General features: G+C 48.2%; 1 protein-coding gene across 6 annotated transcripts in view; it reads left to right on the top strand.

Annotated features, from left to right (window-relative positions):
- The first annotated feature begins 1,419 nt into the window (after positions 1 to 1,419).
- Positions 1,420 to 16,762, top strand: part of YEATS2 (YEATS domain containing 2) — a 48,319-nt gene continuing 32,976 nt past the window's right edge. For 5 of the 6 annotated variants that reach the window (XM_040073948.1, XM_040073946.1, XM_040073945.1 and 2 more), the window contains exons 1-9: positions 1,420 to 1,468; positions 2,192 to 2,304; positions 5,373 to 5,470; positions 5,564 to 5,656; positions 8,732 to 8,974; positions 11,064 to 11,179; positions 12,347 to 12,508; positions 14,207 to 14,318; positions 15,785 to 15,829. In XM_040073948.1, the coding sequence (XP_039929882.1) occupies positions 2,205 to 2,304; positions 5,373 to 5,470; positions 5,564 to 5,656; positions 8,732 to 8,974; positions 11,064 to 11,179; positions 12,347 to 12,508; positions 14,207 to 14,318; positions 15,785 to 15,829 (969 nt within the window). In that variant the 5' untranslated portion in view covers positions 1,420 to 1,468; positions 2,192 to 2,204. Of the gene's footprint in view, positions 1,469 to 2,191; positions 2,305 to 5,372; positions 5,471 to 5,563; positions 5,657 to 8,731; positions 8,975 to 11,063; positions 11,180 to 12,346; positions 12,509 to 14,206; positions 14,319 to 15,784; positions 15,830 to 16,762 lie in introns of those variants that run through there. The other variant, XM_040073949.1, reaches the window with a different exon arrangement.

The following is a 16,762-nucleotide window of genomic DNA, read 5'->3' as shown; positions in this document are numbered from 1 at the left end:
GAATATGAAGTATGATGAGCACCAGGTATGGTATAAGGGTTTTTTGAAGCCTATCTAAGGGTAGGCCAGGGCTCCCATCCCAGCCCATGCTGTGAGCTCCTGCTGTCCTGCACCTCAGTGAGCCCAGGACTCCTTTCTTGGTTCTTTTCTTTTACTAATTACAGAATTACAGAATCCATTAGGCCGAAAAGACATCAGAGGAGTCCAGCCTATGACTGAACATCACTATGACTGAAAGTGCCACATTCAGTCTTAAATACCTTCGGGAAGGTGACTCCACCCCGGGAAGCCCATTACAATGCTCAATCACCCTTTCTGTGAAGAATTTCTTCTTAATGTCCTATCTGACCCTCCCCTGGAGCAGCTTAAGGCGACATCCTCTCGGTTCTGTCTCTTGTTTCCTGAGAGCAAGGCCAACCCCTACCTAGCTACAACCTCATAGAGTGGTATGGTCCATCTGAGCCTCCATTTCTCCAGGCTAAACACCCCCATCTACCTCAGGCGCTCCTCCTCAGACTTGTGCTCCAGCCCCTTCCCAAACTCCGTTCCTACTCTCTGGACACACCGCAGCACCTCGATCATCCTTTCGTGAAATATCTTCCACATTAAAAAACTTTCCTCAGATCTTTTTACACGTTAAAACACGGTTGATCCAAGCAGCAAGTCAGGATCAAATCACTGCATTCGTCTCTCCATACAGGAACCCGACCGCGTCGCCCAGGTCGGTTCCTCCGCCGCCGCGGGCGAGCGCCCGCCCTGCCCACAGCCTGCGCTGGCCCGCGGCGGGGACTGGGCGGCCGGGGCTGCACGGCCCCTGCTCCCGGCTGGGCCGCTCCGCCCCGGGGGAACTGCACGGCCCCTGCTCCCTGCTCCCGGCTGGGCCGCTCCGCCCCGGGAGAGCTGCACGGCCCCTGCTCCCTGCTCCCGGCTGAGCCGCTCCGCCCCGAGGGAACTGCACAGCCCCCGGCTCCCAGCTGGGCCGCTCCGCCCCGAGTGAACTGCACGGGCCCCTGCTCCCTGCTCCCGGCTGAGCCGCTCCGCCCCGGGGGAACTGCACGGACCCCGGCTCCCGGCTGAGCCGCTCCGCCCCGGGGGAACTGCACGGCCCCTGCTCCCGGCTGGGCCGCTCCGCCCCGGGGGAACTGCACGGCCCCCGGCTCCCTGCTGGGCCGCTCCGCCCCGGGGGAGCCCCCGCCCCTCCCCGCGCTTGCCCGGCCCCTCCGGCCGGTGCGGGCCGTGAGGCGGCACCTGCCCGCGGCCGCTCCGCCCCCCGGGCGCTGCCCGCCTGCGCGGTCCCGCCCCCGCCGTGACGGGCGGCGCTGGGCCCTGCGCTCATGGCGGCGGCGGCGGCGGCGGGACGGCCCGGCGGGGGCCGGCGCTGAGCGCCCCGGGCGGCGCGGCGGGCGGGGGCGGCCGGTGCGGGCGGCGGGGCCGGGCCGGGCCGGGCCGGGCCTGGCGGCGGAGCGCGGTGAGCGGCGGAGCGGGCGGAGCGCGGGGAAGGAGCGCGGCCGCGACGGCGGCTTTGTGTGCGCGGCGGGGGAGGGGAGCGGCGGCGCCGCACGTGGGACCGGCCGCGGGCAGCGCTCCGCCCTCCGCGCCGGCCTCCGCGCCGCCTCACGCCTGCGGGTCGAGCCCCGCCGTGCTCCCGCCTCGGGGGGGCTCGCTGCCCCCTCACGGGCAGGGTCGTGGCTCGGGCTGAGCGGTGCTGGGGGCCGGTGTGTGACCCCGCGGCCGGGAGCCCCGCGCTGGTGCCGAGGCGCTCGGGCCCGGCCGCCTCCCCCGCGAAGCCCGAGTGCCCAGCATCTCCCCTTCCACGGGCGGTGGTGCGTGTGCCGAGGGAACCCCTGGAGCTCGCCTGGAGTCACCCGCCTGCCCACGGGCGGTGTCCCGAGCGGTGCTCACGGGGCTCTGGCGGCCCTTTGCCGGGGGGCGCGGGGCTCTGCCCCTGCAGCTCCGCTGGGGCTGTGGGCACCTGGGCTCTGCTGAGCCACAGGCGTCAGGAGGCATTTGAAGCTCCTGGGCTGTGTGGAGCAGAACCAGCTCCCGGCTGTGAACCCGTGTGATGATCACTGCCCCCACTAGTGAGGTGCCCCCGCTCTTTTGGGGGGTGCAGCACAGGCTTCCCCTTAGTGAGAGGTTGAAGCCTGATGGTCACTGCGGGAAACGTGAATGCTTTTATTTTTCTTCTCAGTGGAGTAGAGAACATGTCTGGGATCAAGAGAGTGATCGCAGAGAAGGACCCCGACTACGAGGAGATCACCATCACCCATCCCAACAAGCGGCACAAAGCAGCAGAACAGTCAGGTAGGAGCCATGGAACTGGAAATTGTGTGCATGTGCATGCTGTCTGTAAACCGGTCAGGAAAAGGCTGGGGTAGGAGTTAGGGGCAAAGGACAGATGTTGAGCAAGGCAGGTGGTGATATCTCTGTGTAGCCAGATATGTGGATATGTGGAGTCATCCCTTCCCACTATCTGGACCATAAGTAAGGTGTGAGGATGCAGCCTTTGGTGCATGATAGGAGATGGAGCATAAGCTCTCCACTGCCCAAGCACTTTGGTTCCTGTTGCTTCCTAAAGTATTTGCAATGCATCTTCCTGTGTTAAATTGTGCTCCAGCCTGTGCATTTGTTCTGTGGCTGAAGTCTGCTCTGGGAAAGATTGGCAGGTTGTTTACGTTTTGGGGGATAGAGGTCACAGTACAGCATGGGGAGGAGAAAAAAAAATCCATGACCCTGCAGGGTAAAAGAGATGCACAAGCCTGCAGTACAGGCACTGGTGTTGGAAGGTGACAAATGTTTGCAAGAGCTGGCAGATGAAGCAGAAGGGAGCTTCTTTGACGAAGTGCAGAAAGGATAATTTAGGGAGAAGGAAGGAAACATGCAAGAGAGGAGGAAGAGGAGCACAACTGAAAGAAAGGTAGGTAAAGAAGTGTAGTGGAGCAAGTGGCTGGGTGAGTAGGTTTGCATTTGGCACTCTTGGATATGCTTGCTTTGGGAACCAGCCTGTTGGCAGAGTGCCTGGCACAGGTTGCAGTCTCTCTGGGCAAATGAGAGTAGAGCTGCTTGCCCCGGGGGCAGGGAGTAGGCTAGTGATTTTTGGCATAGCACAGCTGGTGAGAGAGGATCGTGATGGGAAGAGCTGACAAACAGGGAGGTGAGAAAACTGAGGCTGGCTGTGGGCTCTGAAAAGGATCCAGGAATAGAGCCGGAGCTGCCAGTTGGAGAGGGACAGATCATGGCTTCGTGGGTGATGTTTTGGAGGATGCTGCACAGCTGGACAAGTCTGAGGAGGCTGAACTCCGGGTTGAATGTGTTGCTGGGCAGGTCTTGTCGGCCACATGGGGCAGGGGCACTGCCCCTGGGGGCCCGGTGCAGCTGTGCTGGGGCTGGCCCTGTCACCACTCCCAGCTGCCTGCCCTGCCTGGCTGCCAGAAGTCACCACCCTCTGTTCTGGCGTGTCCTAGGGACTGCAGGCAGCTTTGTAATCTGCCTCTGAAGCAACTTTTCAGAAGGTCTTAATAGTGAGCAGGCAGAGTCTCAGGGCCTTGGAAAACTGACCTTGCCAAAGTGAACTTTGCTTTCAGGAGATTCCTCCAAATTGGCTTCTTTCTTCTTTTCTTGGAAAATCTCCATCTTTCAGTACTAGAATTCCTTAAGTACAGAAATTTTACTAACATGATCTTAATGAGGGACCGTGGTTGATGCTAAGCTGGGAAAAAAATTAATATAAAGTGTTCTCTGTAATATAACCACAAGTCCTGAAGTGCTTAAATTGTCATGATGCTGCCATGGCGTGTCATCAGCCTTGGAAAGAGATGCAGTTGTCCCTCTCTGAACCATACCTCTCATGCCTTAATCTGTTTAGGTTTATTTTAAGTGTATAGCATTACATGAGAATTTCCTCATCATGGTGTTCATGGCTGGAGGTAAATTATATCCCTCTGGTTTTTAATTTTGCCTTACTCATACAGATTCAGCCATAATTGTGTTTTAATGTAGGCTTCAACTATTTCTGGTCCTAAAATATTTATATACAAACATATCTATCTGTACACAAGCATATATATATACAGATATAAGCCTGTGTGTATATCTGTATGTGGAAAGAAGGAAAATTATTTAGGATACCCCTGTTGCATACAGAGGCATCAGTTGCCTCAGTCCTGTTGTGGGTACCTGATCAGACAGTAAAATTTTCTGTGCCATCTGGAAGAGGCCAGCAAAGCTTTGACTTTGCTTTTCTTTCCCTTCTCTACGGTGACATTAGAAACCTCTTCAAACAGATATGTGATTTTTAGGAAGACATAGACTTCCTCTGAAGCTCAAGCCAAAGTTTTCGTGCTGTTGCCTCTTATTTCATGTAGAAACAATATGAGATTTTTTTCCAGGGAAAACCAGACTCTCTTGCTGATCTGCTTGATAGTGGGGTCACTCTGTTACTGACACAGGCTGGAGCACCTTTTCCAGGCTTTCTTCATGAAGTGTAATCCCTGCTATGCCAGGTTCTGGCTTAGAATTTGCTAAAAACAGAAGTTGTTTGAACCCCCTTGATGTAATGGAGGTGACTTATATGAAGGGCAGTATTGCAGTCTACAGGTGTAGAGCAAAAAGAATAGTTGTTCTTATGTTTATACATGTCCTAGAAAAATATGCTAATATGCCAATTCTGTTCTTAGCTATTAATTTGCTGTAAGGTGTTTGCACAATTTGAAATCCTAAACTACATACTTTACACCAAGGTCAGTAAATCCTGCTGAAAGGATAAATTTTTTTAACTGCTGGAAGAGGATTTTGTAAGAGGTAGATCAGCTTTTGATAATGCAGTTTCCTTTGTGAGTAATAAACAGCTTGTAGGTGCTCCAGAGCGAGCTGCACTTCATGCCAGGGCTGTATAAATAAGAGTTTGCTTTATTCTTGCTGTGTGAGGTGGTGTAAATTTCCTGGATGTGGATGTGGCCAAGGAGAGCAGAAGAATGTCCGTGGTGTTCCAGCTCGCTCCGGCGCAATCGCAGCAGCGACTGCACTGGGCCAGCACTGTGGAGTTTTCCTTTTACTGTTTACAACTTTACTGAGGCAGAAGTAAACAAACTGGCCCTGTTCTTCCCATTTTCTGTTATTTGTCATCTCAGACCTAAAAAGGAAAAAATAGCTGTCCACATAAGCTGGCTTTTAAAGATACATGTGGTTTTTGTTAAGACATAACTTTTTTTTGGAAGAAAACGATCCATCCCTTTATGTGTGCCTGTGCTGAACTAATTGTCCCTTCACTTCTCACTCTATAGTGATTTCTGATCTTTCTGTTTTCAAATGGAGCCTCAAAAATAGAAATGTAAATACTTCCTCCTTTATTTTCCCTGTGTGGCCTTGTACAGCTCGAGATGTTACTGTGCAGAAGATTGAGACCATTATAAAGGAACAATTTGCTGTCGAAATGAAGAGCAAAGAACATGAAATTGAAGTTATAGATCAGGTATGAAGGTTTTGTTCTTACAAAGAGCTAAGATCTTGGTGTTTGGGGGGATTGCTGCAGTGCTTGTCATTACGGTGTGTTTCCTTTCTGCAGCGCCTGATCGAAGCCCGGAGGATGATGGACAAGCTGCGTGCCTGCATTGTGGCTAACTATTACGCCTCTGCTGGTCTCCTCAAAGCTGGAGAGGTAAAAACTACCTTGGGAATAACAAGACTTTGGGGAATCTTTGCAAAGGAAGGTGTGGAGTTCAGTGGCTGTTCAGCTGATGTTTGGTGTTAAGATGTGATTTAATGAAATAGTGGAATCCAAACTGCGAGTGGGGTGCCAGTGGGAGAGGAGACCTTTGCATCATCTGCTGGGCCTCAGGTGCATCATCTTTGCCTCCTCAGGCAAAGAGGAGTCCTCAAGAAGCAGTTGTGAAGTTGTTCGGCAGCCCCTGGTTCTAGTTTCAGAAATACTCTGCATTTTTTTTCCATCCTCAGTTTTTCCCTGAGAGCACTGTGTTTCTCAGACAGTGCACAGTTTGTCTTTGCAAAGCCTTGAAAAGTGTGGAATGTGTTTTCCCATTTTACAGGAGGAGAGTGGCAAGAGATGTGTTTGGGGACCTTCCAGGATGAGAGAGAAATAAAAAAGATTTCAAGATTTCTTGGGTCTCGGGCAGTGCTGTGAAACCATCTTCCCTTTGCCCTGGCAGTCAGGCTGTTAATGGGTTGGTGAACGGACTGCTGGCAGCAATAAAGCAGGAGATAAATCAAGGAGATGTCCCAGAGTGATTAAAAATTCACAAGATTGAAAACCTCAAACCCTGTTAGTTAAACCCCAGTTCGGAGCACTCTGCCCTTAATGACTGCTGATTGCAGGGTGTTCATGACTCGTGCAGACTCCCAAATGACATGGAGTTCATTACCAATGTAGGCATTTTGTTACCATCTTTTCAGTTCAAGTTGATTGGATTTCCAGTGGTTTTTTGGAAGCTGCAGATGGGTGCTGCAAACATGGGTTTCAATCTAGTCTCATAAGAATTTCTTCTCCAAGCACTTGCTCTCAGTGCTACTCCTGGTTCCCCTGTTGTGCTTTTCAGAGGACTTGAGGTGAGGTAAACGAAAAGGTTCAGCTTGTTTTTCACTCTCTGAGCCTGAGTTGAGCAACTGGAGTTGGAAAAGGTTGTGGTAGCCTTGGGAGGCTTGGAGATCTCTCTGCCCTGTTTGATTTTTGTGTAGGCAGCTGAAGAATGTGACCTAAGTTCTAATCTTTGTGAGTGCCTTTATCCATTGTCACCATGTGTCTGCAGGAGCTGTGCTGTTCATTGTGCTTCTTGTTCTGCCATGCAGGGTGTTCACTTTTTTCCCCTGGTGATTCTCACACTTTCCAGAAATAATATATTTTGTAATTGTTTTGAAGTATGCACAAAACTTACTGGTGCCTCCTTGCTTTATTAAGTTTTCCAGTAGTTTTTATGAGTTTATGGCTAGTCTAGCTTAGCTTTGATTAAATTTTTATTTTTTTTCTAGAAGTCTTGATTTGTACACAGGTTAAGTCTGTTTTTCCTTTATTTTGAAATTGTTGCTGATTTCAGTTTTCTTTGTTGTCTGTTTTTAATTGTGGCTCCATGTATGTTTGACCAGGCAGTGAAAGATTGTCTTGTTTCTGCTTCTGGTAGGAGTCCTTGTAGTTTAATTCAGAACTTCTTGGAAGATGATTTGCAGGTTCCTGACCTGTTCTCATCAATATAAACAGTTCTCAAACCCAGTGCTGCTGGGTTTTGAGGCTTGGGATTCCTCATGATTGTGCTTTATTATGTTTTTCCACAAATGATCAGACAAGGTGTTGGTCATTTTACTTGACTAGAGGTAAAACAAAAGGAGGCATTCTTGGTGTGGCTTTGGTTTGGGCTTTGGGTTTTTTTGGACAGGCTGTGTGTGTGTCCCTGCCCTTGGATAAATGGCCACAACTCTCCCAAGCTGCTAATTGAGAGTTGGTGATTGCTCTGCTTGTGCATGTAATGAGCAACTGGAAAGGAAGTTCTGGAATGGTCCTTTAGAGGCCAAGGTGGGACAATAACTCCATATATATAAATATGTATATTTATAACTCCACTTCTGCTACCACCTCTCGGGAGCAGTTCTGCTGCTCTGTAGCCATGCTGGTGTCTGCCTCCTCTGCCTCCCCCTCAATCACGTTGGCAGAATTCTGAATCAGGGAACTTAATGTGGATTGAAGGGAAAAAACAAACTAAACCAGTAACATAACAAACAAAGCAACAAATAAACCCCAAGTCAGTTTCTTGATTTGTTCTCCTTTGTGACATGCCTCATGAGTGCCTGGCTGGTGCAGGTGGTTTGGGCAGGGAGGAAGCAGCCTCTTGGAGCTGATGCTGCCTGTAGGAAGAGTTGCCAGTGCCAGTCTGGTGTGAGGCTGTGGCTGCAGGGGCTGGAGGAGGCTGGCAGTGCTCTGCTGCTGCACAGGGCTGTTCCTGCTGGCTTGGTTCACCAAAACCAAGTGGATTGTCAAAAACTTGGTTGTCAAACTCAGGTGACAGGGACGTCTGGTGCCTGGGCCAGGCGGTGGCCAGGGGACACTCGTTTTGAGTTGATGGATGTTTTCCTTCTACTTCTGAGGTAAAAGGCAATTGCAAGAGAAAAAGGAGGGCCTTTGTCATGGTAATGAAAAAACAAGAGAGATTTAAACACTTGCCTGTCCTGTCCTCCCCCTTGCAGGTTTAGGAGGATCTAAGCTTAGCTCTAAGATGTCAGTATTGAGGAAAGTTTGCAGGCATGCCTAAGCACATTATTGCTTATCCCCTGTTAAGCCTTGGGAGCAGACAGAGTGTAGCTTTGCCTCATAGGTGTTGACAAGGCTGCCAATGAATATCAGAGCTAAAGAGCCTGATGCACTTACCTGCCCTGCTTGCCTGCAGGAGCCGGGCAGCTGTGGCCTCCTGTGTGTGGTGAGACTGGAGCTGTCTGCACAGAAAGAGAAGTTGTTTTCAGAGGGACATTTTAGGTAGTTGAGTAGGCTGCAGTCCTCCCTTCCAAAACCCTGTGGGTTTCTGAGATCAGAAGGTGTGAAGGAGCAGATTCAATTTGGGGTACAGTTTGCTGTTAAGCTTTAATCTCCCACAGCATCTGGTTTTCCTGCAGGGCAACTGGTTAAATATTTGCTCTTTCTTCATTCATTGACTTTTTCTCTTCTGGCAAAGCTTTGTTTTTATCTGGGCTGTGGCGAAGTAGTGACCAGATCTTCCCGACCTCTTCGTTGCAGGGGACCAGGTCGTGCGACGCAACAATTCTTAATCACCCTTCAATCAAGAAATTCTTGGAATCTCCCTCTAGATCGTCGTCTCCAGCGAACCAGGGCTCAGACACTCCCTCTGCCAACCACTCGGAGAGCGACTCGCTCTCTCAGCACAATGACTTTCTCCTGGACAAGGACAATGGCAACTCGGACGCCGACGAGCGGCTGACAAACAGCCTGGACCAGAGACAGAGCAGAAATGCCGGCCGGGTAAAGTAAAACTCGAGTGGTGATCAAGTTGTTGGAGGTGTGTGCTCTGAGGACTCGGTGCTGGCACCAGGAGCTCTTCATGTATTCACCCAGCTTGCTGAAGATGTGTTTCTTACCCTCTCCAACCGCTTGCTCCCACTCCCTCAGCCTGGCTTTGCTGTAAGGCCAACTGAAGTGTCTGTGACGTGGGTACCTCCTCTTACTCAGCCCTGCCCAGAGCGAGCTCAGCAGGCCGGGGAGCGCCGTGGGGCCAGCACAGCTCAGCTCTGCACCCTCTTGGTTGTAGCCTCTGGGGAAGGAGGGGCTTCACAGCCTGAGCTTGGGCTTTGCTGTACGGTGGAGGTCAGGTCGGGAGGGTAGAGCCTGCAGAGGAGAGCAGTGTGTGTCATTCGCAGCAGTGTTTTCAGGAAGTAATGCTGCTGCCTGGCCCTGGGTGCCCATGGGGATTGCATTGCTTAGATCACTGGAGGGGTTTGGCCTCCTCAGCAGCCTCTAGTGCAAGCAGTAACACTTGGAGGATTGACTCACCCTGGAACCCTGAGTTGGAAGAGCCTGGGTGCACAGCTTGGGACCATACAGGAGAGGATTGTTTTTCTCTTGATAGTGCTGCTTGCTGTTGTGCATTACCACAATTTGCTTAACTGAACCAGTCTGACCCAAGTAAAAATAGGTTCTGTCAGTGTTCCCTCATGCTTTTTTGGGGGGTTATTTTTGACCTGGATCCAGTCCATCCCTTTGTGGTTCACTGTGCAGCCACACAAATGTTTCACCTGTTGGCTGCAGGTCGCTCCACTGGGGGAGGCTCATCAGTGTCTGCAGGTGAAATGAAGTGAATTTCCTTTTAGTTGCTTTAAGTGGTCAGGCCTGCCAGAGGAGTACAGCCAGGGGTGGGTGTATCTCAGTGAGCATGGCTGCATTCTGCAGCTGAGTAAGTTGCACTAATACATGGCAGAGGGAGCGGTCGTTGTGCCTCCATTAAGCAGCGTGACACCCTTGGTGGCAGGGCTGCAGCGTGCTGGAACTCTGCCTTGGGTCTGTAGCAGAAGGCAGATGAACCATACAGGATGTGGACCCACCTATGTTGTAAACCACCAGACCAATAGAAGTTGTTTCTGTGCTGGGGGCGTAGATGGATGGAGCAGTTGCATGGCTTGGGGATAGCACATTGGTACATCTTTGACCAGTGCAGAGGAGGCTGAGGGAGCGATGAGGAGCAGGAGCCATCCCAGCCTTCTGTGACTCCTTGCTCCACTTTGAGGCATTCCTGACTTAACAGAGGAGGGGGAATGGTTCCTTAGTGCTTCCCACGCTGACCCTCCTCTGGTGGGTGCTCAGTGCAGTGCATCCGCTGGGCTGTTCTGTGGGCACTCGAGGATGGCAGTCCAGACAGACGCTTTGTCCAACAGGCTTGTAGAAAAGCCTCTCAGTCCCATGCAAACAACACTGCTGCTTGTGTTGGCATAGTAGGGGGTCAGATCATTGTACTGGGAGTCTTGGCCACTGCTTGATAGCTGGGGTTGTGTTACAGGGTGGCAGGATTTATTGTGCCGAGGTATGGCCGTGGATCTGTGGGTGACAGGTTATGGCTGCTCAGCTGGAGCTGAGTTCCTGTCTCAAACGCAGCCTTGATTGTTCGCTGTGAGGCAACACCCGAGTACCTTGGAGCAGCAGAGGCTGGGAATGAGAAAGATTTAGATTTTCAGCCCATTCATGGGCGATTGAGCTTTGTTCCTGGTTAGTGACCAGCACGATGCCGTGCCTGGTTTTATTGCAGATAGTGCAGGGGCAGTGCTGAAGCCCAGGCTGGAGTCATGGCTCAGCTCCATGGGATGTCTGCTCAGTTAAGCCATGCAGTGTGTTCTTGGCCAGGGAGGATAGCATCGTTACATGCCTGAGTTGCTTAAATGTGCCTAGAGAGCAAAAGTATTTTTAGGGATGATTCCTTGTTGGTCTTTCATTTATGCAGGTTTTTGTTTGTTTCTTGGTTTTTTTTTTTAACAACACCTTACTTTCCTAGCACCAAACAAAATGATGTTTAAGAGGAATGTTTGGGTTTTTGTTTGCCTTTTTTTTCTTCCCCTACTCTCAGGACAGTTCGGGTGTTTCAAGCTCTCAAAAACCAGGACAACGAAATGCCGGACTGTCAAATGATGAAACTTCACGACTTTATGTGAAGAAAACGATTGTGGTTGGCAACGTCTCCAAGTTAGTATCCAGAGCCTGAGGGATGGTCCTTTATTTCAGGATTAAATTGAATAGAAAGTTACAATTAGGAGACAAATGAAATTGCTAGGCTGTCACAATGGGAGCTGTTACCCTTGAATAATCACTGTACTCAAGGCAGCCCTCCTCTGGTCTCAGCATGAGTTTTTTTGTGGAAGGAACAGGTGCTTTAGTAGTGATTTTACTTATGAATTTATATCTGTAAAAGAGATTTTAAGGTCTCTTTCTCTCAAGGGAAGTCTTTCAGCCTGTTTTGATCAGGTAGAAGTCGTAAGTTTTCCCCTGAGAATCTGGAAGAGTAAGTTGTCCTAATTGAGTGTGTTGGTTAAGTGAATTAGTTGGCTAATTCATTGTGTTCATGGGTACAATGTGGGGGTTTCTTAAACAGAAAAACCCCAAGAGAGCAATGCACCACCAACCACAATGAGGAAAATTGGGCAAGCTCGGAATAGTCTAAATTATTTCATACAGTTTTTATTTATATTTAAAAGAACAAGACCGGTAAATATGTATAACCTTTGATCTTGAAGGAAGTTAGTGAAGAAAGGCATTAGTTTTGGGAAACTGGACAATTCCAGGTTTTAACTCTCAATCCTTGCTCTAGTCAAGTCGGTCTTTTGCACAGAATATATCAGACATTTGCTGACAAAATTTAGAGTCAGAATTGCTTTTTGAAAATCTTCCTAGTGCTGGACCTAGAACTAAGTATTGACTGAAGTTGCTTAAAAATTATAGGAAGAATTGTATTTTTTTGTATTTATGGTAGCAGAGTCGTTGATGTTGTGTTCTGGTGTGGTTTTGCTTCCTGGTGGCTCAGAATAGGACAGGATAAGGAATTTGACAGTGGCAGAACGTTAAAATTAAGTCTTCTTAATTACGAGCCAAATGTTTAAATGTGTGAATGTCATACGGCAGTTGTGCATTAAAATAGAGGAAATGTGTTAGAAACTTAGAGTGTATTATGGGACCTGTGTCTGTTCCTGGATGAACTATCAGAGTAAGAACAAATGAGCTGAAATGTACAAGGGGCAGGGTTCCCACAGGCGTTTTAACATCCCCATTTTTTTTGCCTAATCTTTTCCCGAAATACTTTTTGCAGTATTTGTCTATTTGGGGTTTTTATCTTGTGTTATTTAATTTCTTTGCTAGGTACATTCCCCCTGACAAGAGAGAAGAAAACGATCAGTCAACCCATAAATGGATGGTCTACGTCCGAGGCTCTCGGAGAGAACCCAGCATAAATCATTTTGTCAAGAAAGTTTGGTTCTTCCTCCATCCCAGTTACAAACCTAATGACCTGGTGGAAGTGAGGTAATAAGGAATTACTCCAGTCACTATTCCAGTCTTCATGCTTGCCAGGCTCACAGTGCCAAGTTTCTTAGAAAATTAACAACTTCTTTTCCTGGTTTAATACTCCATGTGTGTATTTAACCTTTGGCTTAACTTGGCTTACTCCAAAACAGTAGTAAAAATAAATGAGGTTTTCTGTGTAGCAAATGTGCCAAACAGGTCTGTTGGCTTGGGGGATTTTTTAATTTCCTTCTGAAAAAAAGCATTCAGTTGTTGCATTTCATGCTGTTCATGTGAGTTGTGCCTCTCCTGCGTGTGTTACATGCACTGCCTGCTGCTCAGGTGAGGCTTCTGGTGCTAAACATTGTCTATCACCCATCTATTCCAGTGTGGAAAAGAAAGAGGAATCTCCAAAAGCTGATTTGCCCGTATTTTTAATGCTGCATGTGTGTTTGGGCATGAATATCCCACTCCAAAGTATTTCTCTGTGGTGTGAGATCAGTGGCATTGGCTTTGTGCTTTGAGGAGTTTCCCATCAGTGTGATGGTGCTGGTGCTATAGAGACAGGGCAGGTGCCCTGTGCTCTCCCAAACCCACAAGCTCCCAAACTGTGTACCCCACAGTTTTCCGAGCTGTGACCCTGGTGGGGAGTGGGTTCTCTCTTGCCTGCTGCAGGGAAGTGCCCTGTCAGTCTTTCACCCTTCATCCTTGGGCAAAACTCAGGGAGGATGCCTTTGAAGTAGTTGGTGTCTTTCCAAAGAAATTCTTCTCCACAGGATGTGCAGCTGCCTCCTGGAGGGAGGAGTGTGGGAAGAGCTGCTTAGGTACAGAATGGCAACTTAATTCTGGCAAAATTAAACTACTGAAAGGCAACTCCAGGAGGACTTACCTGAGATAACAAGGGTTGCTGTGTCTCAGTAATGTTTCTGAGAAGACAACCCTGAGCAGGACAAAAGCAAACTCCTTCGTATTTCTTCTGTAACATATCACATTACATTTGATTGCTGTCTTTTTGTGCCTTTCTCAGCTGTCAGTGCTGGTTTTCTTCTGTTCTAATCCCATCTGGCTAATTGATTTCTGGCGTCACAGTCCCATCCATCGTAGTGGACATTAACGTTCTGGAATAAAAACCACCTTTAAACCTCTTGCATGTTTTTCTGTTGAAGAAACCACATTTGCATTTACAATAACAAGCTGAAATACGGAGTGAAAGTAAATGTTACAGATCCTTCTTCTTCAGCTTGGATAATGACAGTGATTAACTTTTCCTTGTCCCTGTGTTGTTCTGTTGGTGTTACATGAAGCATGTGCTTTTTTGCTACAAGATAGGGAGCAGCAGGCAGTGATTGCAGGATGCTGCACTGGAAGCTCACCTTGAAGTGAGCTGACCTGGGGTTTTTTTAACCAAGTGTTTTTCATTTAACATAGCACAGCCCTTTTTTTGTCTTCTTTTAAAAATACCACGCTTGTTTCCCACGTGTCTCATCCGACAGAGTTTTACCGTTTTCTTCCCTGTCCCCTTGTGTAAAGTTAAAGTGAGTTTTCAGCTGTCCAAAGCCATAAAATTCTCATTGCTGTGATTACACTCCCTCTGTGGTGAGCAGCAGACCTGAAGGTAGCTTTAGCTGTCAGCCAGAAAAAGTCTTTGGCTTTCTGGAAAGGAGGGAGGTGAAAACTGTTCTACTTCTGCATCATAATGTAATCACTGTTTGTTTCCAGAGAACCTCCGTTTCACCTGACCAGGAGAGGCTGGGGAGAATTCCCAGTGAGAGTGCAGATACACTTCAAGGATAGCCAGAACAAAAGGATTGATATCATACACAATTTGAAGGTATTTGAACAAAATACTTTAGGGAAAGGCATTTAAATGAGCTCTCTTGCATAATCTAGAAGAGGCTCTGCTTGTCTGTGTGCTTTTGCCTCGCTGTTAGGAGTGTCCTCGTGGTTATAGTTGAGCTGGAGAATCTAAATAGATCTGGGGAAGCCTCTAACCTTGGCTGTATGGAGTTGATGCTGTAGGAGGGAGCCCAGCCTTGCAGCAGCTGGAGCTGAGTGTGCTCAGAGCAGCAGTGTTTAGCTGGTTTTTCCCTACAGTTTGAGATTTTGACCATGTTCTCACTGGCTTTAACCTACCAAGGTGCTTCAGGCCTGTGTTTCTGCTGGTAAAGTGGCTGCCATGTCTGTTCCTTCAGCACAGGCACACGTCAGCTAATGACTGTCTTTGCTGTTAGAGTGGGCAGGGAGGGCTGAGATTCCCTGTTCCCTTTGAAGAGAGCTCCCTTTTCCAACTCACACACCCCTGCAGCACTTGGGATTTCTAGTATGCACAGGCCTGGAAAACTAGGCCATTGCTCGTTTTCCTTTTAATTAGTAGTCCCTGGCATTAGTGGACTTAAGTCCTGAGCTGGGTTAGTCTCCTGTTTCTCTGAGCAGCATTAATTTTATTTGAATTCTGCCTGCATTAATGAATTTCATGCTAAATGAGGTACCTCACTGCAACCCTAAATATAGACAGCAGAGGAGGTTGAAAATATTCCCCTGCAGCTTAGGGACATTTAATGCAGATGGTGAGTAAAATATATTTGGGGAGATGTGGCTTGGAGAGGAATTATTAACCCTCTGATGGCCGTTGAAGGAAGCTCAGCCTGCAGGAGAAAGCTGAGCCAGTCCATGGCACCCAGGAGCCCAAATCAGCAAATCTTTGCTGCTCTCACTCTGAGCCTGTGGCTGCTGTGAGGGCATAGAGTGAGCTGAGCCCTGCTCTGTGCCTGGCAACCCGTGTGCCCCTGAGCTCTGGCACATCCTACACCTCAAACCCAGCTGCTTCTGCAGGTGTCTTAGCAGGTGCCTCTGGGATGTTGTGCCTCTTTATCAGCTGATGGCTTGATGTGAACACTTAATCAAAAACTGTAGTGTTAGCTCAGCCTTTGTGCTGGTCAGTTGAAAACTCAGGAGTTTTTCTCGTTATTATTTCCTTATATTGACATCAGAAATAAAAAGACCCACTGCTTGAGGACTCCTCTTAGATGGAAATATTCCCTCTGCAATCTCATTTCCTTCAGCTTTATTGCTCCTTTCCACTTTAGTGTGGGCCTTGGGTCACGGCTGAATTTTTTGCAGAAGAGAGGGAGGGCACTTATCAGAACACGCACAGATTTCTGACCTAATGGCCTCAAAATATTGGATGCACTGCTGCTCAACTTGCATAGCTTGAAACTTCTTTCAAACAATTTGTATTGTAAATTCTAGCTAATAGAATGCTTTGCCCTGGCTAATGTATTGTATTATCTTTTCCAGCTGGACAGGACCTACACAGGCCTGCAGACACTTGGTGCAGAAACGGTGAGTCAGAAGTTGTGGGATGGATTTGATTCCCTTAAAGATGTTTAAAAAGAAAAGATGCATGGGACTAAACACAGAGTCAGACCCATCTGATTTCATTGTTTCTAGAATTTAGATTTTGCTCTCTTTTTGAATGAAAGGATTATGACGCCTTGTCACTATTCATGACAACAGTCGTTTTTTCTCCTTCCTGGTTCAGGGTAGATGCTTCCAGGTTTTCCTTCATAGAGAACTTGGCTTGTACTGGAGCTTTAAATTTTATTGCTTTGTGAAGCTTTTGGTACAAAATGTTCTGATGTGCATTCTGGTCTGCTGCAGAGCTTACACCTAAAGAATTTAAGTTCAAGGGATCACCCAATTATTCTGTTGAAATCTTGCAGTATATTAAGTACTTCTAAGTTTCTGTGTCTGTCAAGATTCAGGACTTTAATGAAAAATGAACTCTTGAAGTGAATAAACTAATTTAACCCATAGTTTGCTATATTTCCTGAGGTTTTCTTGATACCATTTTCCCCTTGTACTGTAGCAATTGGGAACTTTTATGGTTAAATTGAATTACTTCAGCTTTTCAGTTTGTGGAGAAAACATTAATGTGAAATGTCTACTGGTATTAAAGAACACTTTTGAAGAGTCGATCATGTGCTGTGATTCTCAAGGCCTTACCAGAAAAGACAGGCTTCAGTTTTGTGCCTGTCCCTACAGGGACATGCAATCCTTTCTTCAGTGGGTTGCTTGGAGCTCCATAATCCTTCCAGTGTTTACAATTCAGATTTCCCCATGGACTGGGACATGCTCTTTTACTGTGGGACTTCAATGTTGCAAGATTTTTGTTGTAGCTCAAATACTGCTGGACCTTTGGGAACTGTCCCTGAAGTGGATGGAAATGTTATGGAGAGTTTGGGGAAACAAAGGGAGAGGTTTTTAGGCATTAAA

The sequence above is a fragment of the Hirundo rustica genome, chromosome 10 (genome assembly GCF_015227805.2).
Source record: "Hirundo rustica isolate bHirRus1 chromosome 10, bHirRus1.pri.v3, whole genome shotgun sequence".
Classification (NCBI taxonomy): Eukaryota; Metazoa; Chordata; class Aves; order Passeriformes; family Hirundinidae; genus Hirundo; species Hirundo rustica.
Note: the sequence above shows the minus strand (reverse complement) of the source record. Positions and strands in the feature narration are given on the sequence as shown.